A 22,941-nucleotide genomic window follows, 5' to 3' on the forward strand; every position below is an offset into this window, starting at 1 on the left:
TCTCTCCGGTAAGAGGAAACGCTTTCAGTTTAGTCCATTAACACAAACATTCAAAAGCAAACATTGAAAAGCCACAGATCATGTTCACATAAATAAAACAGGATTGAGGAAAGCTTCACCCCAAGAAACCAAAGGAGTATTTAAAAAACTGTCCTTGCCTTCCAAGTAGGCAGGCAGGCAGCAAAAGCCACAGTAATTCCAAAGACTTGTGTGCCCGGTAGAGCTGGGTGGCGGAGGCCACAGACCTTTGAAGAGGAAATGCCATCCCCGGGACAGGCAGGCAGCCAGGCCCTGAGTCCTGAAAGTACCAGAGAGAAGCAGAAAGCAGTGAAGAGGGGGAGCGCAGTGAGGCAGTGCAAAAGGGGAGGAGGAAACAGAGCAAATAAATGGGGAGATTCTTCCCAACTAGGGTCCCCACACCCAGACCAAAGAGTCACTAGACAGAGCAATTCACTGTGCCCCTGAGATGAAGCCCGGGCATGGAGAGTCCTGGGCGGCGGGCACAACCCAGGGTGACTAAGGCTTTGAGGAGGGGAGTGTGTTGTCGCTGAGGGGTGGAGAGGGGTGGTGGTGTCTGGGCTGAGAGATGCCTTTGCTTTGAATGCTTCAGAGGAAATTAACTTTACAAGGTGCCTCCCTGTCTCCCAGAGTTATTAAAAGAAAGGAGGGAGCAAAGAAGAAATGGAAAAACGGTAATATCTCAGGAAGGGCTATGTGAGCCTAACAGAAGGAAATGAGAGGAAGGTTAAGTGATGAATGTGCAACCCCCCCTCAGGGAGGAAAGACTCTGAATGTGACCTTGAGCAAATGGGAAAGAAACACAACCACCAACGTGGCAAAGGGCATAATGCACCTGTGCACATGCACACACACACATGCACACCCCAGCTTTGAATGACTAGAGATAAATGACTAATTAAATACCATAAAACCTTCAAGAGTCTGTTCCTACTCCTGTCACAAGAAGGGAACACTGAATCCTCAAGGAATGGCAGTCGGGGGAAGTGGTGTAAATCATGGGGTTACCAGAAGGGATACATCTGGAAGGCTCTGCAAGTCTTAAGAGTGGGGCCAGTAGACGGATAGCTAGGCACTGATTACTCTTTTGTTGAAGAAGAAGAAAACTTACTACATCGAAAAACTCTTAAAAAACCCTGAAACAGGGATGCCTGTGGGGCTCAGTGGGTTAAGGCCTCTGACTTTGGCTTGGGTCATGATCCCAGGGTCCTGAGATCGAGCCCCACATCAGGCTCTCTGCTCAGAGGGGCACCTGCTTCCTCCTCCTCTCTCTCTGCCTACTTGTGATCTCTCTCTGTCAAATAAATACATAAAATCTTAAAAAAACAAAAATAAAGACAAAAAACCTGAAACAAGAAGGAAGCCAACTGAAGCCATCTATTTCACAGGGTAGGAAGCCAGGTGTTTTCCTGCATGGGAAAAAACTGGGACTTAAATTTTTAAACCCCTCCTGCCTGACAGTAATCCTCAGATCAGATGAGGCTACCTCTGCCCAACTCTGGTAAGCCCTGCCAGTGTTTGAAAGCACAATCCTTAGAAGCCTGTGCCTGCCCAGACACATGTATCCAGTAACTTCTTAGATTTAAAACTGTATTCAGGTAGAATGGCAAATCCCAAAAAAGCAATACACTGGGAGAGAAACAACCCATCTACTGCTACTTTTCTGTCTCTGCGCTAAGTCTTTTAGTCTCTCAAAGCCACTAGGATGGCAAGTCTAGAAGGACTTTGATGCCTCTAGAGGGGACACTCAGGGTCATTGGCCTCCTTATGACAGAGACACCCCAGGGCTTCCAAAGAGTGTTTAGCCCACTGGTGAAGGAAACAGCTCTAGATGGTTTCTGCTGGCTCCTTCGTCCGAGCTGATCCCTGAACCCTCAAAGCGCCAGTCCTTCCAACATGGAAGCCGTAAGAGGGTTAGGAATTTTCTTCACCAAATTAACAGAGTATCCTGACTGCCATTCTTCAGGACAGAAACTGACCAAAGTATACAAGATCATGATGGGTAGCTCCATTCTTCATGGGCTAATTTTTATTTTCAATTTTTCTTATTATTTTATGTATCAATAGATTTAGGAACAATCATAGCCACAGTATACTGAAAGTCTGTCATGTACCAGATGCTACATATGTATCTTATATAATTCTTATAACCCTGAAATGGATACCATAATGTTTCCTTGGTTAATTGAGGCTCAAAGAGGCCATATAGCTTGTAAGAGGCTATATAACTAGTAAATCATAGAGTCATGGTTTGAACTCAGTTCTGTTTAACTCTCAAACCAGTTCCTTTTATCAGTATACTAGATAGGCTTCAGGGGCAAAGATAGTTTTGTTTCTGTAGCAGGCAGAAACTAGTAAGAAATTCTATCTTGAAACCTTTGACTAGTGTAACTCAATGTTCTGCCTCTGATATTGACCAGCAGGGACATTAGGTAGACAAGGCTAGGACACTGTATTAAGAAAATCAAATAATCTCCTAAATACCTTTTTTTTTTTAAGATTTTTTTTTTTTTTTAATTTGACAGAGAGAGAGAGAGAGAGAGTGCAAGTAGGCAGAGAAGACAGGCAGAGAGAGGGGGAAGCAGGCTCCCCAATAAGCAGAGAGCCCGATGCAGGGCTTGATCCCAGGACCCGGAGACCATGACCTGAGCTGAAGGCAGAGGCTTAATCCACTGAGCCACCCAGGCGCTCCTCCTAAATACCTATTTATCATTCATTAATCTATGTTAAATCCATTAATATTTTCAGTCTACATAAATCTCTTGAATCCTAGGTTCTCTAAGTTTATCATTTTAGTCATTTACTACATTTATATGTCTCCTGAAACTACTTTTGTTGTTTCAAGTGAAGCCCTCATACTCTAGTATTCCCAGATTTGTTTACTCGTTTATTTATTTTAAATATTTTGTTTATTTGAGAGAGGGGGGGAATGAGTGGGGGAAGGAGCAGAGAGAGAGAGAGAGCATGAGCAGGGGTGAGGAGCAAAGGGGTAGAAAGAAGCAGACTCCCCGCTGATCAGGGAGTCGAACATGGGACTCGATCAAGACCTGAGCCGAAGGCAGACACTTAACCAAAGCCACCCAGGCACCCTAGTATTCCCAGATTTAATAAAATTGCTGATAGAATCAAGATTAAAAAAAAAAAAAAATCTCAACAGACCGAAATGAAAAGGAGTAGGAATAAATTACAAATCACTGAGGTTCCACCAGTCAGGCTATTGATTAAGGAATGATGGTTAAAAAAGAAGATGGACACTGTCATTCAGTGGTCTGCCATGGGATGTGGTAATCTCAGGCAGCCTGAAGAGAGACATGAAGTCTAGGACAAAGGGTGGGAGAACTCTGGTTTAGTCTTTGCTGCCTATATAGTAAGGAATGTTCTAGACACACAGGTGTAGTAACAATAAAGATGTTTGAGTATTAAATTAAAAAAGAATGAGAAAATGACAGCGTGATTCAAAACCACATTCCATGAAATTTAAGTGCATGTGTGCGCATGTGTATGTGTTGAGGGAGAAGTGGAGCCGGGCAGAGTAACTGACTCAAACATTCAAATGTGGGGAGTGGATTCAGATGGAAGAATTGGAGCCAAATGGAAAGAAACTGCAAGGGGCTGATTTTGTGCAGTGTAAGGGAGAGCTTTCTTAAGGGAGAATTTTCTAACTCTCAGAACTGCCAAAATGGAATGTGCTACCTCAAATGGAGAGAAGCTTCCCATCTGTGGGGGTAATCAGAGACTGAATGACCCTTTGTGAGAGATGCTGTGGAGGGAATTCTGACATTGGAGGTGGGTGAGGGTGTGGAAGTGGCTCCATGATCTTCAGGATCCCTCCCAGGTATCAGATTCCACACTTAATATCTCTTCTCACCCTTCCTTCACCGTCTGAGCAATCCCTACAGAAGCCATTAATCTCTCAAAGCTTCAATTTCCCCTTCAGTAAAAGCATTACATAAAACCTGTGAAATCACAGTTTGATGTGAAAGTACTGGTTATACTTTACTAGGATTCATCATAATAATTATATTTATGAAAATAAAAAATATTCATGAATCACCTAAAAATCACTTTGCTTACCTCCTCAGGCACCTTGGGAGGCCCTGGACTAGCTGATCTCTATGATCCTTTTAGGCATCAGATGCCACGATTCTATGGTTCTGCAGACTTGAACCACACATGTTGGAGGTAACCGAAGAGAAGAGCTGTTTGGAAAAGATGACAAAACCACTAACAGGAGGTGCTCATTTGAACTTCCTCACATTCTATCACTTGGGAAATTGTTACTGCTGCAGTTGGAATGAGGAAAGTTAAGCATGCCAGAAGGACTGCAGAATGATAGGAAAATGTTACTAGGATCATCTCTCATCTCCACTTCCAGTTTGATTCTCGGGCTGCCTTCTCCTGTGGCACCATATATGGGTACGTATTCCCATGTAAGTTAGCCCAATGAGGAAGAGAGATAGAGTTCTAGCATTCCTAGTGAAAAGCCAGAGGCCCACCCTCGAATGGACTGACATGCCCATTCCTGAACCAATTACTTTGGCTGAGAGGGTGGAATGGGGAGATGGGTATCAATCCCAGCCAAACCATACAGCTCAGAATGAGGACAAGTAGCTCTCAAAGGAAATGTGGAGTATTAGATACAAGGACTAAGCAATGTTGGAGAGTCCAAACTCTGGCCACCTAACATCATCCCACAGCTTCCAAACATCCAGGCCACATTCCTTTCCCAAAGGGAGATAATATAAGAGCTCATCCAGTTACTAAAGCTAGATCCAAGTCCAATATTTATGTCAATGTGCAAATCATGTCAAGTAACTCTTCATGGTTCAGTGATCTGTGGGCAAAGAGTGAGCTTAACCACACCCTATATATAATAGGAGAGAGAAAACAGAACTGCAATAAAAATTCCAAATTGCAGAGGGGAGAATGTGAAACATCCAGTGGCCATCAGTCCTCACACATATTACAATCTTTTTGGACAGAAATGGCAAAGACTCCCTCTCTTGCAGTGAAGTGAAGGTCTGGGGTTGTCTCAATTTCACTCTCCAAGTGGATCTCCCTTGTCCAACCTCTTTAGAGGATCATACAGCTTTAGAAGCCACTGCTGGTTGCTGTCACACTAGAATGTATGGCTGGTGGGGGACGGGACTCTGAGGACTTGTTTAGGGGTTGGGCAACCATTTTTTTTTTTTAAAGAGACTTTTATTTTAGTTTGTTTTGAAGATTTTATTTATTTGACAGCGATCACAAGTAGGCAGAGAGGCAGGCAGAGAGAGAGGAGGAAGCAGGCTCCTCACGGAACAGAGAACCGGATGTGGGGCTCGATCCCAGGACCCTGGGATCATGATCTGAGCCAAAGGCAGAGGCTTTTACCCACTAAGCTACCCAGGTGCCCCTGGGTAACCGTTTTTGTCACTGAGGATTTCTCTGTGATATGAATCTCTCGTGACTTTTTTTTTTTTTTTTAAGATCTTATTTATTTGAGAGAGAGCAAGTGAGAGAGAATGAGTAGGGGAAGGAACAGAGGAAAAAGCAGACTTCCTATAGGGTAGGAAGCCTGATATGGGACTTGATCCCAGGATCCTGGGATTGTGACCTGAGCTTAAAGCAGATGCTTAACCTACTGAGCCACCCAGGTGCCACCGTCATGACTTTAGTTGGCTCCCATCTGTGTGTTTTGGTTGAAATGTTTAATTTTATGTGTTAACTTGACTGGGCCCGGTAGTGTTCAGATATTTGGGCAAACATTATACTAGATGCTTCTGTGAGGGTATTTTGGATGAGAGTAACATTTAAATTAGAAGACTGAGTAAAGCAGATTGCTCTCCCAACATAGGTGGGTGACAGCCAATTAACTGAAGGCCTAAAAAGAACAAAAAGGCTGACTCTCCCCCAGAGTAAGAATTTGTCTTCCTTAACCACCTTTGAACTAGGACATTCCTTCAGACTTGAACTGAAACATCACTCCCCTGGGTTTCTAGCTTGCTGTCTCACCTTGCATACACATCTAGAATTGTCAGACTCCATAATCACATGAGCCAATTCCATATAATAAATCTATTTTGAACTGGAGAGTATTATGCAGAATGAAATAAGTCAATCAGAGAAAGACAATTATCAGATGGTTTTACTCATACATGGAATATAAGAAACAGGGCAGAGGACTGTAGGGAAGGGAGGGGAAAACAGAATGGGAAGTCCTCCGAGAAGGAGAAAAACCATGAGAGACTCTTAACTATGAAAACTGAGGGTTGCTGGAGGGGAGGTAGGTGGGGTAATTGTGTGATGGGCATAAAGGACAGTATATGATGTGATGACCACTGGGCGTTATATGCAACTGATAAATTACTGAACACCACACCTGAAACAGATAATGTGCTATAAGTTGGCTAATGGAATTTAAATAAAAATATTTTTTAAAAGACAAGAAAAAAACAAATCTATTTCTCTTTCTATATGTACACCCTTTTAGTTCTGTTTAGAGAACCCTGATTAATACATTGGTCAATTCCATGGGTTAGTAGTACAGATCTAGCTAATTACAATAGCTTTTCATTTACAGTACAGGTTTGGGATGGTTATAATTATGGATTTCTCCTTCCATACTGGCCTCTGTCTGCGGGGGAATACAAAACAATGACCCAGAGAGGAGAGGAACAGCTACTATGCCAGAGGACTGCACACCAGCTGCATCTTTTTGAAAGGCAAGGATGTCCCTTTGGATAGGTTGGGAGGGTATAATAAGAAGATTCTAGAAGAGGCTTGGGAGATCACACTTATTCCAGGTCCTTTCCCATCTTCCTATTTTGCTTGAACTAACTTAGCTGTAGGAAGAAATGTGGCTTTTCCATTCAATTGAGGATCCCGACTACTTCCCTCAGTCTGCTTGGAACTACACAAGCAGAAAGCATTTCCATTTTATGTTTGCTTAGTTTTTAAAGGTGTTAGTTTCAAAGTAAATCTCTCCTTCTGGTGAGACTTACAAAGGCTTCAACTTATAATCAATCCATCCTACAGCCTGAATTTTTTTGTCCAAGTCCTTTAATTTTGCAGCCCAGGGAGAACTACAGGTCCCAATATACACTAGACAATGGAAAAACCAACTATTCCAGTATCACAAAGCAGAAACTGCTAATGGTCAACTATAGTAAAGACTCTACCTTGTCCTCCAATACCCATTTAATTCTCCTCCTTAGAGGAGAGCCACAACTTTTGGTCAATTGCATTGCTACCCAGCATCAAGACTTCCTTTGATTTCCTTGTAAGTAGGTGTGGCCATGTGGCCAAGTTCTATAAATGGAACGTCACAAAAGAGCTGTGTGCAACCGCCATAAAATGCCCTTATAGGGAAAGTTAAGATTATTTTTCCTTTAGGGACGAATGTCATCCCTGCGATCACTCTAGTCCAGGGCATAGGCTCTCCTCACAATCCTGATTCAGCCAATTCCATAATCAAGGGTCTACAGTTTGCCACACTTCACTTCCTGGCTTCCAATTCTGATATAGTTGACAGAAAATCCAACTTACAAATACTTGAATAAGGAAAAAGAAAAGGAATGTATTGGCTAGTACAACTGAACACTCCACAGGGGTGGATGGCTTGGCTTCAGGCTGTCTCTCCTTACAGTAGCAAAACAGGCTAGCCCACTTCCAGCCTTACATTTTTATAGCACGGGAGAGTCCATGCCCTGCCTGTTTTGTAGCTCCCTCGGATTGCACCAGCTCCGGCCACCTGCAGTTGGAACCAAACATGTGGTCACAGGAGTGGTATACTCTGATCTATTATTTAGGCTGCTGAAAACTTCCAGGAGCTAGGGTTGGGCTTAATCCCATCCAAACCAGATGGCTGAGAACAAAGGCGAGCTGGCAGTTTCCCAGAGGAACTCAAGGTATGGTTACCAGAAAGAAGGGGGATGCATGTCAGGGAGCAAACAACAGATTTTTACTATACCATTTACTATAACCCATACTTGCACCATCACTTGGCCTCAGCTTTCTAGACTCCTTACTACTCTCTGGAGAAAGACAAAATGGGACTGTAGGAGATTAAAGATGATAATGAAGTACTTCTGGGTGGGCTACATTATAGAATTTCAAGTCAAGTACTTTTTGATGCATGATACACACTGAAATATATGCTTGCCCTCTCACTCCAAAGGGGCACCCAAGTTTGGGAAGAAAAAGAGAATCTGATTTCTCAGAAAGAAAACCAAGTCAAGCTTCACAACTGCTCCCCTTGCCACTTAGGAAAGTGAGAAAAGAACCTCTGGATCGTGTTCTTCCTTTGACTGTCCACACATAGGTCAGCCAAGAACAGTGACTTCCTTCTTATAGAGTCCCATTAATTCAGTCCAGGGGAGACCGGATGCCCGCTCTCAGTTGGCAATCTTCACCTCAAGTTTTCCATTTCCAATGCTTAGAAGTTTTGTTTGTGAGGGTCCAAATGCGGCAGAAACTATTTACAGGCTTCTAAGCTCCTCTAGCTGCAGAGGTCAAAGACATTGGCTGAACAACTGACCAACCTTTCCAGGGAGAGATCTGAAGCAGAGAATGTGAAAACACACACACACACAATACCTTCCAATCTGTCAGGAACATGGAAAAAGTTGCTGTATCCTCTGTGTTGGTGGGGGCCTGAAAGCACAGCATCCTGGCATCTGGTTAACCAGCCACTGAAAACTTCAAAACACAGAGACTAGACCCTACTGTTTTTCTTTAGGAACACAGGGCAGCAGTCAAGAGTAGGACCACAGGACTCTAGGAAAACTAAGAAGTTATTGGGCTTTTGGGACTATCTTCGCACCACAGACTTCTACCATATGGACTTAAACTAGAATCAACTGTTCAAGGAGCCAAAAGAAATCATGATACCAAGATGTGGTTGTGTGACAGTTTCTTCTCAAAGTAAAAATAATTTTGAGTGTTTAGCAGAAACCTGGGACGAGGGAAGTCTTTCTGAAGTTAAAAACTAAACCACCATTTGATAGTCCCTGCATGACCCACCCCAGGGAGATAGAAAATTCCCCCTTTAAAAATCAAGTGGTTTAGGGTGCCTGGGTGGCTCAGTGTGTTAAGCCTCTGCCTTCGGCTCAGGTCATGATCTCAGGGTCCTGGGATTGAGTTCCGCATCGGGCTCCCTGCTTAGCAGGGAGCCTGCTTTCTCCTCTCTCTCTGCCTGCCTACTTGTGATCTCTCTCCTCTGTCAAATAAATAAATAAAATCTTTAAACAAAAAAAATCAAGTGGTTTAGTGCACTTCTCTCCTTGGTTATATAGTTAAGAGCATGAGAAATGGCTTTAGTTCTATGGAATTAAGAATGGGCGCCTGGGTGGCTCAGTGGGTTAAGCCGCTGCCTTCGGCTCAGGTCATGATCTCAGGGTCCTGGGATCGAGGCCCGCATCGGGCTCTCTGCTCAGCGGGGAGCCTGCTTCCTCCTCTCTCTCTGCCTGCCTCTCTGCCTGCTTGTGATCTCTCTCTGTCAAATAAATAAATAAAATCTTTAAAAAAAAAAAAAAAAAAAAAGAATGAAAACATTTCACATTTCCCTGTTTATAAGGCCTTTCATTTGTTTGCTCTGGTCTCTTCATAAGTTTCCTCCCAGCATCCCATTTCCACTTCTGAAGCCATACCCGATTCCCAGTAGGTCCTGAAATGGTACCTCCTCCCATGGGGTTGTCCAACTCCCCCCAGCCTGACCCCCCAAGCCTGTCTTGTCCAGAGGCAATGCTCAATAGCTCTCAGCTGGAGTCACCAGCATGTCCAGCACATGTCCCTCCTGCAATGTGACAATCACTAATAGTTGTCTTTGCGCCCTTATGTCATTTCTCAGTGGGCCCCTTCCCCAGGGAATCCTGGAGAGCCAAGTGGCTGGAGATCTGCTGCAAGTGCTTCAAGCAGCGCTCAGATAGGCAATACACAATTAATAATGACCAGTAAAACAGACCTGAGGCTAATACCCTGGAATCCACTGAAAGAAACTGGCATTAGCATTAACAGCTGCTTTCAAACTGCAGTGATTGAAGTTTTTATGCCCAAACCAGCAAAATATGTGAGTACCATGGATGAAATACCAGAGAGGAACAAAACATAACAGGAGAAACCCAGTCTGCTGTCCATCATCGAAGAGAAACAGCTCCAAGCAAAGCAGTTTCACGAACTATAAAGAAGCTGGCCTTGTCCAAAAAATGTTAAAGTTGCTGGATGACCCAGACCAAGCTCACTTGGGAGGTTATATAGCCTAAAGGTTAAGAATGTGACTTCTGAATCCCCCAATGGCCTGGGTCTGATTCCAGGCTCATCTCTTTACTTTGCATGTGACTGGCCTGTGGCTCAGTTTCTCTGCCCATATCCTACAAAAAGGCGATGATGGTACTGTACTCAAGGGACTTCCGAGCCCACTTGTTAACATCTCTGAGATCTTTAGTTGTGAAATGGCCTTTGGCCAGCCACAGCCATAATATAGCTGTCACTTCCTGTGCATATGTGGACTTGGTGGCTGTTCCTGGTTGCACAAGTGGACAACTGCAGCCTTTCAGTGTTTGGGTCTATAGATCACTGTCCTGATAGCAAGGAAGCTTTCAGAATGCCTTACCCAGTAATTCCACTTAGGTTTTTCTTTTTCTATGAGCACAGAGGGCTATAAAAACTTGTCTCAATCTCTATTACATCAAACTCCATGCTATTATTTCATATTTACCATCTCAAGTCAGGATGTGTCACACAATGGAGCTCTGTTTTTCGTTCCTGGTGGTATACAAAATGGTGTGTCTTACAAATTGATGGAGTGTTAGATTTGTTGAAATAAAACGACTAAAAGAGTTCTCTCTCTAGAAGTATAAACAGTCTAAACTGAGTTTTTGAAAAGCATTATATCATTAATTTAACTGGCAGCAATTTTTTCTTTCTTAGTGTTACACAAAAGGCACATCTTATCATTAATGGTGTTTTAGGTTCAAAGAAACACAGGAGTACCTAGCTCACAGGAGTGTGAGGATTCAATGACTGATAGTTTTACTTACAGTGGTACCCAGATCAGGCTAAGTTCTAGGTTTTTTTGCTGTTAATATTATCCTATCAGTCAGGGGTTTTGCTGTAGATCCAAAGAGATCAATCTGTAAAAGTTAAAACTTTTTTATAAAGTCTTTCAACCTAGAGAGGTTTCCTACTCCTCCCACCTCATCTTAATGCCCAATCTTTGACGGTTTACTTCAGGCCAGTAACTGTGCTTCTGCTCTCATGCAAGTGCCAACCACAGATTTGGCCTTCAAGACTAGAAGAATTTCACCAATGATTATTAGACAGGAAGAAAGATAATGCCAGGTACAGAGAAGAATCAAGAGAAGGAAAATATTCAAGCTCCAACATTTAGCATTTCGCAATTTGACCTAAGAATAAGCTTTAGCCTCTAGGCTTAGCTTTTTCATGATTTAAGGTAAATCCTGACAGTAAAGCTGCCAACACAATCATTTCCATTCCCCATCTAGCCCCTGTTCGCAAGTGGCAGGTGGGCTCAAATTCTTTAACTCCTGAAGGTGAGGAATAGGAGAGGGGAAGTGAAGCTGGGGAAAGAAACACAGGCTGTCTCAGGAAGTGGGGAGGTGGGGGTGGGTTGGTTCCTCTCAGATAAGATGAAACAGGCATCAACTACCTAGGAGATTGCTGGACTTGCTCTGTTAGCCTAGAAGTACGAGTTGGATGTGAGGCCTGACTCAGAACTGTCCCATCGACATTTCAGCCTGGGTGGCCATCTGCCACCATGTGGTGCCAAAATACAGAATGGACTTGGGACTCTACAATTAGATGCTAGGAATTCCTGGACAGTTAGTTGTACCAACTCAGCCTGTCCTATCTTTCAGCCTGCAACAATGCAAACCCGTTTCATGTTACTGAATTTTTTGTTTTGTACCCCCGTTACTGCCAGGCTTTACTGTCATGTCTACTTCACTGGACCACTGTGAGAAATCTTAACTGTTGTTCCAAGTACATAAAGTGCTTGGAATAGTGCCTGGTATTTTATAAGCTATTACTACATATTAGCTATTTACTCTTATTATTAGTATGACAGTAAATATATTTAATAACCAATATGGCATTAGCATTAGACAATTAGGAGACACATCCAGTATGAATGTTAACTACGACTTCTACATGCAAGGATCACAACTACTACTACTCAAGCCAAGTCTCAGAGAATAGGTAGGGTACATTCATGGAGAGAGTGAATGAGAAAGAAAGGCACAGAAGGGGGAAGAAGCCTGGAATGTCCCTGTAATAACCTTTATGTTGTTTCATGACTAAGGCAAAGGGTGAAAAAGGAAGAAAGGAGAGAAAGGCGGTGGGGGTGGGGAATGGGGAAAGGGAAGGGAGAGCAAGACACAGAGAGAGACACAAGGAGGGAGGTGGCCAAGTCATAATGGGTAAGGGTTTCAGTACTTTATTCAGCAAGAAAGAAAACCGGCAATAGATTTGTGTGGTAGCCCATCAAAGGCTAAAGGATGCATTCGGTTATGAAGTTCAAGATGAGCGCAGTTGGCCATACTCCAGTATGGGAAATGATTACATTATAGTTCATTTTAAAGAACATACGCACACATAATTTAGATAGCTTTCACTGACCAAAGCTGAAAGAAAACACTTGTAGCAAAGTAAGATCCACCCAAATTTATTTAAGGGCCAACTTTTATTTAAGCAGTGCTCGTTTTTGGGGAAAGATTTTACTAATTCATTTGCCAAAGAGAGAAAGAGAGAAAGACAGACAGACAGCACGCACAAGCAGGGGAGAGGTAGAGGGAGGGGGAGAAGCAGGCTCCCCACTGAGCAGGGAGTCCAATGTGGGGCTCAAACCCAGGACCCCAGGATCACAATGACTGAGGCACCTAGGTCCTCAATAGTGTTTGTTTTTTTAAAGTATTTTCCTCTAATACAAATCTCATTTCAATATCAAAATTTCCAAAGTACTGATGAAACTAGAAGTTTCCAAATCTGTGATGGCAATGGACTGGTGCTATGCGCATATGATGAAACCAGCAGCGACAAAATGTCAAACACAATGGAAAAGTATTTTTTAAAAAAAGTCTATAATGGCAACTCAAATCAGCAATGGCATCAAGTAGGAATTAAAATCTCTAGTTAAAGCCAATGAGGATTTATAGGTTAGTTTTGAATTTTACTCCATATTTTAAATCAGAAAAGTCTTACTACTCAAACTCAAAGAGGGTGCAATGAACATCTGTTAGTTTTGTATTCTCAGTAACGTCCTGCCTGTCCTGTTCCCTACCCTCTTCCTTTTTCTGATCATTTCCCCTTCCTCTGGGGTAACCCCTCTCCAGATCAGCTCAGGGACGGAATGTGATTGAATGCGGGCAAAATCAAGGTTCTTTCCCAAATTTTACATAACTTGCTGCCCTGCTTTGGTTATGAGACATAAGCTGACACTGTCAATGGCTGCCACCTACCATTCTCTCCTCACTGCCTCCTTCCACAAAGAGAAAGTTGGCCAGAAAGAGAAAACCAACAAAGGGAAAACACTGATCAGAGCTAAGTATGAGAGATGGAAAGATGGCTTCCTAGGTGTTTGGACGAAGTCATGGCCAGACTTCCCTGTATAGGAGCCTGAGTTGAGTTTCTGTTATCTGCAATCAAAGAACTGGTTAATGATAAAAAATGTACAATATCTACTTGAAAATAAATTTTAACCCAATAGTATAAATTAAATAAAAGCAAACTAGGTATCTTTACTTAAAACTTAATGACTAATATGAAATCAGTTATAACACACTGTGTATGTCAACCATTTTAAACCAAATGTATAAAAGAAAATTGTTGGCATTAGAGTTATGTGTTTAACATTTCATTATACACTGTGAAACCTGAATCGCACTACTTGCTACAGGGAAACAAATTGGCTCAACTAAACTTTGGAATCTTAAATATCTATTATACTAACTCTCTTTAACTCCTATTTATAATATGAACAGGTGCAACCTTTGTTTACTCTAATTTATGGCTATTAATCCCATATATAATAATTAGCAATTATGAAAGGCCTACCTTGCCTTTGAAATCATTGTTTGAAAAATAAAGAAGGCCAGGTGAAGCTTTCCTCCTTTTAAAATGTAATTCGTGAACAAAATGCAGTATGTTGAACTTAACATGGGTCAGGGAGCTTGTTTATTCATCCGAATTTGTCAAGAATCCAAATGGAGAGGGGCCTCAAAAAAAAGAAATTAAGTCTTACTACTACAGACTTCTAGGGCTCAGTGAATTATTCCAACTTCACCCCCTCCAAGCTGTTGTCATAGTTATTTACTAAAAACATGTTTATTATAAATCCCATGGGAATAAATATGTATATTAATCAGTTGAGCTGATAGTTATATTTAAGGGAACTATGCTAAATTTCTTTCCTAAGAACAGTCCATAATTGAAAAATCTAATAGAATTCTAGACTACAGGGATGGCAAAGATGCACTGCATCATGCAGGTGTTCTCCCCCTTTTGTTTTCCTCCTGGGCAGGGGGAAGCACAGGATAAATCCTTTGGTTGTCCAGTTTTCAATTTAAATGCTAGAAGACATGGAACTCAATACTCTTCTTGGAAATGAGACTATGTCATAACACATTTCACTATCAGGAAATTGCTCTCCATCCTGATATCCAGATCATATGCTCCTGGCGTGTACTTTATCCCACTTTCCCACTAACAATTCTGTGACACATTTGATTCGATTCATTCGATTTTTTGCCTGTTTCAAGAAAAAAAATTTTACTTTTAGATTAAAGAGGAATCCTTTGAAATCCCATTTAGTTGTCTCCTCAGAAATACTGAAAAACCGAATTATACACAAACCTTTCACTCTATGAGGAAGATTCCTGAAGCTGTTTTGGAAGTATAACTATTTCTCAAATTGCAAGACCTCGTTTTCTATGAATCACAGTTCCATTATTACTTTTATACTAAGGGTCTTTGTGGCATTATTGTCTTTGGATTTGCTTCTCCAGTTTTGACCCCCAAGTTACACGTATTTGTGCTCTACAAGTTTCTCCTATACTCATCCTCTTATTATTAATTCATATTTCTATTTTTTCCCAAGCCTCTTTAATTAATGCCTCTGGCTTCCTTTTGGTCTAAAACTTATTCCAATTATAAACTAAAAATGAATTCACCAATGTCCCATTTTATCCTTGTTTTCTTAACCATTAAGTACACAGATGCAACACAGATGTAATAATCTTTTACTCTTTTATAGCCATATTGCAATTTCATAACTGTATAAATTCCAATAAAACTAGGAAACTTTAATTTCAGTATGTGAGATCATAATGTATACAGAGCGCCCATAAGGTATAAATTAAGCCATGTATATATATAAATGCACATATACATTCCAGTAACACTTTGAAGAGTTCCAATTGTTTCTTTCTTTAGTTATTGCTGGATGTTTCAAAACAGCATAAAACTGCTCATCACAACACTCCTGTGTGGTAATGAGGAGAGTGAAATGGGAACAGGATGAAAGGCACAGAATTCATAATAAGACACAGCTCATAGTGCAAACAAGGAGAGCCAAATTTGTGAGCACCGAGGGTTCAAACAATGAGAAGCCACTGATTTTGTGAACTGAATATAAGAATTAGCAGTTAATAGTATTTATTTATCCTTTACATGTGATACTAGATGCTACCCAAGTTAAAAAGACCCACTCAGTCTCTCAAGAGGGTGAGTTACAAGTAAATCCCAAAGACAAGGATTGGCAACGATGGGCCAGTCCTCCTGTGGCTACATGGTAGGTCACATGGCTTCTATGTTTAGTGAGGTTCTACCAACGAGACTGCCAACTTTGTGGCTGACACAGGTGATCCTTGGGTTTGGTCCTGCATCAAACTAACATACAAAAGAAGTTTTCAGCCTATGGACTCAAGCATATTAAAACCCTGGGCCAAACTAAAATAAGCACTATGCTGGTCAGGTGCTAGGAATAAAGGCCTTACAAGTCAGTCCACCAGGCTAGAATATACACCTTTTCTGAAAAAATTTTTAGATTGTTTAATTACTCTCAGAGAAAAAAAAAAAATTTAAACCACCCACTGACAGTATCCCAGCCATCCGACAGCTAGTCAATGCATAGTCAGTCCTCTGCAACAGTCTGGGAATTTTCGCCTTCTTCCTCCAGAAGAAGTGCTCAATTTTGATTGCCAATGTTCTTGGTAGATTCACTTTTCACTGAAAAAAATAAGTAAACATACAGTCAAGTGTTTATACTGTTTCTGTTTAGCTTGTTCTGTTTTTCCTTCTTCTCTCCTCCCTTCCGATGCATACCAACAGCACTGCTCATGGGGACAGACAAACCATGTCATGTTCCAGGCAGCCGGAATATACAGATCTGGCCACAATAAAGAAAGGATGTCTGAGAGTAGCAATTATATTTTGTGAGGCAACATCCTTCCTGACTCTGTGGAAGACTTGGGAATGGTCACTTCACAGTGTGGTTATGATCCCATAATCGTACCATTGAAAAGATCACTATCATCACATAGGCTGGCCAAGTGTGCTTGGAATAAATTTTTCCATCATTTTTTTTAAAACTTAAAATTGAGGGTCAGTGTATGTTGAGTGAATGTGGGCTGAGAGAGGACTAGCTAATTGCCATCTCCTTCCTTTCATAGGAAAGATAACTTAGAGCAGAAATGGAGCTCCTTTAAAGGAGCAGTCCTGATTGGAGCAAGCAAGACTACGATTCACTTACTAAACTGAGAGCTCCTTAAGAAGAGAGACTAGATTTTTCCTCCTTATATCTAACTTCCCAGTGTAGCCTGCTTGCTGAATCAACATGAATGCAAGTCAACCAGAGTAACAGCTCTATCTCATTCTACAGAGCAGCTAAAAGGAAATAATATATTAAAACACTGAAAATTAAGGTTAAAATACAGATTATTTTGCTATAGGCTGATAGCCATTTATTTCCATTTTGTAGATGAGGGGAACAAAGCTCTGAGCCAGAGAAAATGTTCAAGGGGCCACAGCTTAGTAAGAGCTGATGCTAGAATCATAAACCTAGATCTTGCCTCATATTCAACTGCCAAGTTCCTTGGGGGTTGTCGATGGTACCTAGATTTAAGATCATCCCAGCAACTGAAATGTTTACTAAATCCCTTTATATGAGCAAACCACTGAAACAGGTTCAATCCAAGATATAGTCCTGATCCTTGTGAAATTTCAAACTCTAGTACAATCCTTCAAAGTATCTCCATGATAATACAAGTCAGTTGTTTCTCCTCTGGCTTTCTTTGCAATTAATACACATTTTATTAGAGTACCTACTGCACTGTAAAGTTTACATGTGTGTTCTTGTGCCTGAGATCCATCCCCATCTCCCCACCCCAATATGCCACACACACTGAAAGAGAGGAAAAGAAAGAGGGTAAGGAAGAATGAGGAGAGGAGAGAGGGGGAGACAGAATGGATGAAAGGATACACTGGCCCACCAAGAGATTGATGAGTAGCTCCTACTTTATGTATTTTCACTAACTGAAGTCCTCAGTTTGGGGCTGGGTTCCTTGTCAAAAGGCAGAGACATTTTCTTTTTTTTTTTTTTAACTTTTTTTTTTTTTTTTAAAGATTTTATTTTATTTATTTGACAGAGAGAGATCACAAGCAGGCAAAGAGAGAGAGAGGAGGAAGCAGGCTCCCTGCGAAGCAGAGAGCCCGATGCGGGACTCGATCCCAGGACCCTGAGATCATGACCTGAGCCGAAGGCAGCGGCTTAACCCACTGAGCCACTCAGGCGCCCGGCAGAGACATTTTCTATTCGAGTTATTTTAGAACAAGACAGATATACATTTTGCTGATATTTTTAAATCAGTGGAACTTTGTACTACTGCAGTTTGGGGGAAACACTTCTCTTTCTTTCCTTCCTGAAGTGGCCTGTTTTCTTCTTTTATTGTATTCCATTCTTTGTTTCTTAAGACTGAAAAAGCAGCATGCTCTTATTTATTTATTTTTTTAAAAGATTTTATTTATTATTTGACAGAGAGAGCACAAGTAGGGAGAGCAGCAGGCAGAGGGAGAAGAAGGCCAGATGTGGGGCTTGATCCCAGCACCCCGGGATCATGACCTGAGCTGAAGGCAGTCACTTAACTGACTGAGCCACCCAAGTGCCCCCAGCATGCTCTTATTAAATCATTTAAAGCTCCTAGCTAACTTTGGCAAATAGGGAACTATGAAGCAGGTAACACCATTCTAAGCACTTCCCACTGGACTAACAGAAGATGGGTGATTAGCACTCCACATTTCTAATCTAGTGGGCTACCTTAACTGCTCAATCTTTTCCAGTCAACCTTTTACATTCCTTAAAAAGCAAAGAAACAACACCTGCCTATTGCCCATCAATACCAGCAGACTTTTGAAAAGAAATTACGGCAATCTACAACCATACCAAACATTATAACAATGATCAAGTGAAAACTACTGAATGCTGGCCCAGAAACACATTTTTCCCAAACGAGAAGAGAGACACCTTGTGCTATGAACTCAAGATCAAAATCCTAACATTTTTGCCTCCGGAGAGAGAAGGAATTTCAAGGCTTTCCAAAGAAAATGCCTTGTTCTTATATAAGCCTCCTCCTGCATTAAGGGACCACCCTGCAGGATATCCAAAGTTATGAAAATGTTCAAAGAAACAGATAACTTGAAGTGCATTTCACACAAAGAAATGCACAGACAAAATTGTGTGCATTTCACATAAAGAAAGGCATGTACAAAAAACCCAGCATTATTTTTAAAGTGCGTGTATTTATGATGTAACAACACCGGTATGGTCCTTAAGATCCTGTCAGACTCTCTAAGTTTTTGCCACAGCAGCTCTAAATGATCCTCTATCCTGAAAGAACTAGTCACTTGTCTTCCTGTAAATAAGTCAAATATCATATACCCACCAAAAAATAGCAAATTTTACTTAATCAGGTTCCAAGTACACTACAAAAGTAGCCTTTTCATTCTGCTTCGTTACAGGAAGCCTTCCTTCAGTGTGCATTCCTAAACAAGGTGAAAGAGTTGCTGTGTGTGCTCTGTTTATTGACACAGACATGTTTGCCCTGGCTAGTAATCCACATTACTAAACAACTTTCCCTGAAACCAACATTTAGAGAGCTATGTGAATTATATGAAGGAAAAAGTAAGGTTTTACACAGCTTTAAAAAAAGAAGAAAAAAAAGTGAAATTGGTCATTTATAACACATTTGTAATTTGAGAAAAAAATCAGATATTCTCAAATTGTGAAAAATGTAAAGTCAAGAATTAATCTAAGGATTAAGAGGTCCATAAATGATTATTAGAAACTTCAACATTTGCTATCTAAAATTCTAGTTTCGAATTGTGATGCTGACAAAATTTTGGCTGCTTTGAAAAAAAAATTTCTCCTATTCACTTTTGCCAAGAAAAAACCCCATTATACACATGTGTAAAAGAAAACCTTAAAATAAAGGTTACTGCCTATTTCAGCTATACTGCTGGTATAACAATAAAATCTAAACTGATGTTTCAAGTAATATCATTTAAAAAATAGATTCAAGCCAATCCAAGGATTCACTGGTCATCTGGAGACTGTTACAATGAAACTTGGCCTGTAACTATTATTCTTAGCTGAATAGTGGTATCTAATGGTTTTGAGTTGAGTCCCCTCTCTGTCTTTTAAAAAGTAATTTCTGAATTTTATAAATCCTCTAGATTTTGCATTTAGAAACACAAGTAGCTCATTCTAACCAGCGGTGGCAAAGATGGATAAGTCATTTTAGATACTAAGCTTTTATGCATTTCCAGTTTTAATACTTCCAATTCCATTACTCGCCAAAGAGGGACAAGTATCTACTTTTAAAGAATCACTAAAATGACAAGAAATATAGCCAAAGAAACAAACATCAAGGAAAATAAAACCACTGCGTTTAAAAAAAGAAAGTAAAGGTCAAGTCAATGGCACTAGCTTATTCTAAACACAGTTCAAACTTTAAACCTGATGTTTTTTCAAACATTATCTCTTTCTATAAGGTAAAATACTAAAAATGTTTTATAATCCCTCATTTTAGGAATCTCTAAAGAAAGAGTTTTAACTAAAGAGTAAATTTATCTGATATTGGACAGACTGTTACTTAAAGGCTATTAGCTTTAAAAAAAGACAAAAACCTGTAGTACCCTAATAAGGCAAAGAATGTTGTTTTAGAGACACACTTATTCATTTTAAACTGATATTATAAGCTACGTGCTCCCATCATGACAGAATCAGTAGCTCATTCATTTGGTTCTTTACATTAACTATAGCTAGCTATAGAGCAAATTCAGGTAAGTGTGTAAATACAGGGGGAAAACAAATATATAAAGAAATAAAGACAGTCATGTAAGTGCTCAGGTTCACTAGAGTTACTCTAAGCATTATAGGAACAAATTTACATTTACCTTGGTGAAGAACTTCCAAGTCATGACTGGATTCTTTTAATACCACATGTAATGTTGGATATTCAATAATCACTTTGTTCCTCAAATTGTCACGGAGACTTTTGTAAGGATCCAGCTCATAATACCTTACAATAAAAAAAGCAAAACAAAAATAAAAAACATCCTTAATACTCAAAGTTACTAATAAAGAAGATATATCAGAGTCCCTTACATTAAAAAAAATTTTAAATGTTGGGGCACCTGGGTGGCTCAGTGGGTTAAAGCCTCTGCCTTCGGCTCAGGTCATGATCCCAGGGTCCTGGGATCGAACCCCATATCGGGCTCTCTGCTCAGCAGGGAGCCTGCTTTCCTTCTCTCTCTCTCTGCGTGCCTCTCTGCCTACTTGTGATCTCTGTCTGTCAAATAATAAATAAAATCTTAAAAAAATTTTTTTTAATGTTAATAACATTAATTCAATTGTTATTTCCTTATAATATAGTAAGTTTAATACCTCTTAAAAAATCAGATGCTATTACTATACAGGTTCTAAAGCTAAATCAAGAGCACATCAAATAAGTGGATATTAGAAAAGCTTGAAAACAAGTCATTTTCAGATCAAGGAATAAAGGCTAACTTTTATACAGTATCTATGGTTTAATGTGTCATGAATTCTTCTTGGATCAGGGAATGACTAGTTCAAAATCCAAATTCCTCAAATATATTTAGTTTGAGCCTTTAAAGAAAAACAAAAAACTATCTCATGATAATTTACAGGAACATATGGTGTTAAAGTAACTGGCTAGGAATACTTTTGGAAAAAGTTCATTCTAATTATAAATAAGAAACTTACCTTGCCATATGATTAATTAGGTCTTCCTTTATTTTGAAATTAAAAAAAATAAAACAGGTTTGAGTTTCTAGATGAGGCTAAAGCACAAAATTTAAGGAATATGAAGTTTACCACTCAAGGTATCACGACATAGCTGTCAAATGTGTCACAGGTAATTAGATGCTAATGTTCCTTAAGGTATAAAACTCTCAAGTCACACCTTTAAAAAAAAAAAAAGGAACTTTTTTTGAATTGATTAAAAATGCATTCCTCTAACATTCTCCTCCTTGGTTGCTTTTCTGGGGCAGCAGAGAAAGGGGTAGAATTTCACTCACTCGGAGTTTCACTCACTAGCTCACTAGGAGTTGCACGTAGGAATATGTTGGCATATGAATATCATGCCACATTAAAGAGGAAAAAGTTGAGAACATTTCACCAATGTAGTCATAATTTTCCAACTTTTTTCTTCCATCTCCACCAATGACAGATGATATTCATATGCAAAACACAGATCCTAAGGAATACCCACCCTGACAGCTGTAATTCCATCCTTTTCCCTCCTGCTCAAGAAAGCATACTGGATACAAGTGATCAAGAATGAAGTTGTCACTGGAATACATTTGAATCTGCTGTAATTTTGTTAAGAGTAAATAATTTACAAACTTTGGTCCTTCCTAATGAGTAATAGATTATTTGCACCGTAACTTGCAGCTGACTGAGACATGCAATGCACTTATGAAGAACTCCTGGTGTAGATGTATAGAGATGTAAGTTTGTTCCCTGGAATACTTTTCAAATAAGGGAGGTGGTGGGGGGGTGGGAAGTGTTTAACAAAATGCAAAGACAAAACCCGCTATGGAAACTGATTTTTTTTGAGAAGTAGAAGTAGGTGAAAAGAGAGGGAACTGTACTTGACTTATGTTTGCCTGACTAAATTCCCTATCCTTGGAATTCAATTCTTCATTTTAGAATCACAGAAACATTTTTATGTTGAAAGAAACATGAAATGCAAAATACTCAGTTTTCCCAAACCAGCCACCCTAGTGCCCATAGGCCATGGAATGCATACATTTTTTTCCCTGTGTAATGTAACACAGATGTGCTTACAATACTTTAAAAGTGGTTCCAGCATTCAAGGATTAAATGCTTCACATCTTTTAAACATTATTCCCCTTTGAAATAGCAGGGTCTTTTTTTAAAGTTAGCAGCAATTATACATAAGAGAAAATGAGACTGAATTAGATATCAAAGTGTAAGATTAACTTTTAAAGCAGAATATAAAATGGATATAACCAAATTTTTCTTAAGAGAAAATAAGACTTGAATTCTCAGTTAGGAAATTTTTAAGTAGTATATCTTACAAACACTTGCAGCAACTTATCTTCTGTGAATTTAAACTGAATCACAAGACTTCTATTAAGAAACATTTCACAAGTAAGGGGATGTTTTCCACTTATTTCAGTTTTTGGTAATTTTCAGTGTAGACTTAACATTTTAGGTATTAGGTTTCTCTGTATTTTCAAAGCTGCATTAAAAAAAAAAATTCTTCAAATGCCACATAACTGGAAGCCTAGTATTCTTGCTGATAAAGTATTAAATATATTCCCAGCAGAGAAACATCTAGAGATACTTAAAAAGTAACATGTAGTAAGTTATACATTACTTCAACC

At 40.0% G+C, this 22,941-nt stretch overlaps 1 protein-coding gene across 2 annotated transcripts in view; it reads right to left on the reverse strand.

The window, feature by feature from the left end:
- ZNHIT6 (zinc finger HIT-type containing 6) overlaps positions 1 to 22,941 on the reverse strand; it is a 93,313-nt gene that overhangs the window by 15,613 nt on the left and 54,759 nt on the right. The window contains exons 9-10 of one of the 2 annotated variants that reach the window (XM_044238612.1): positions 20,464 to 20,588; positions 15,236 to 16,239 (exon numbers count right to left, since the gene is read on the reverse strand). In XM_044238612.1, coding sequence (XP_044094547.1) covers positions 16,199 to 16,239; positions 20,464 to 20,588 — 166 coding nt within the window. In that variant the 3' untranslated portion in view covers positions 15,236 to 16,198. Of the gene's footprint in view, positions 1 to 15,235; positions 16,240 to 20,463; positions 20,589 to 22,941 lie in introns of those variants that run through there. The other variant, XR_006383187.1, reaches the window with a different exon arrangement.

This window comes from Neovison vison, chromosome 2 (genome assembly GCF_020171115.1).
Source record: "Neovison vison isolate M4711 chromosome 2, ASM_NN_V1, whole genome shotgun sequence".
NCBI lineage: Eukaryota > Metazoa > Chordata > Mammalia > Carnivora > Mustelidae > Neogale > Neogale vison.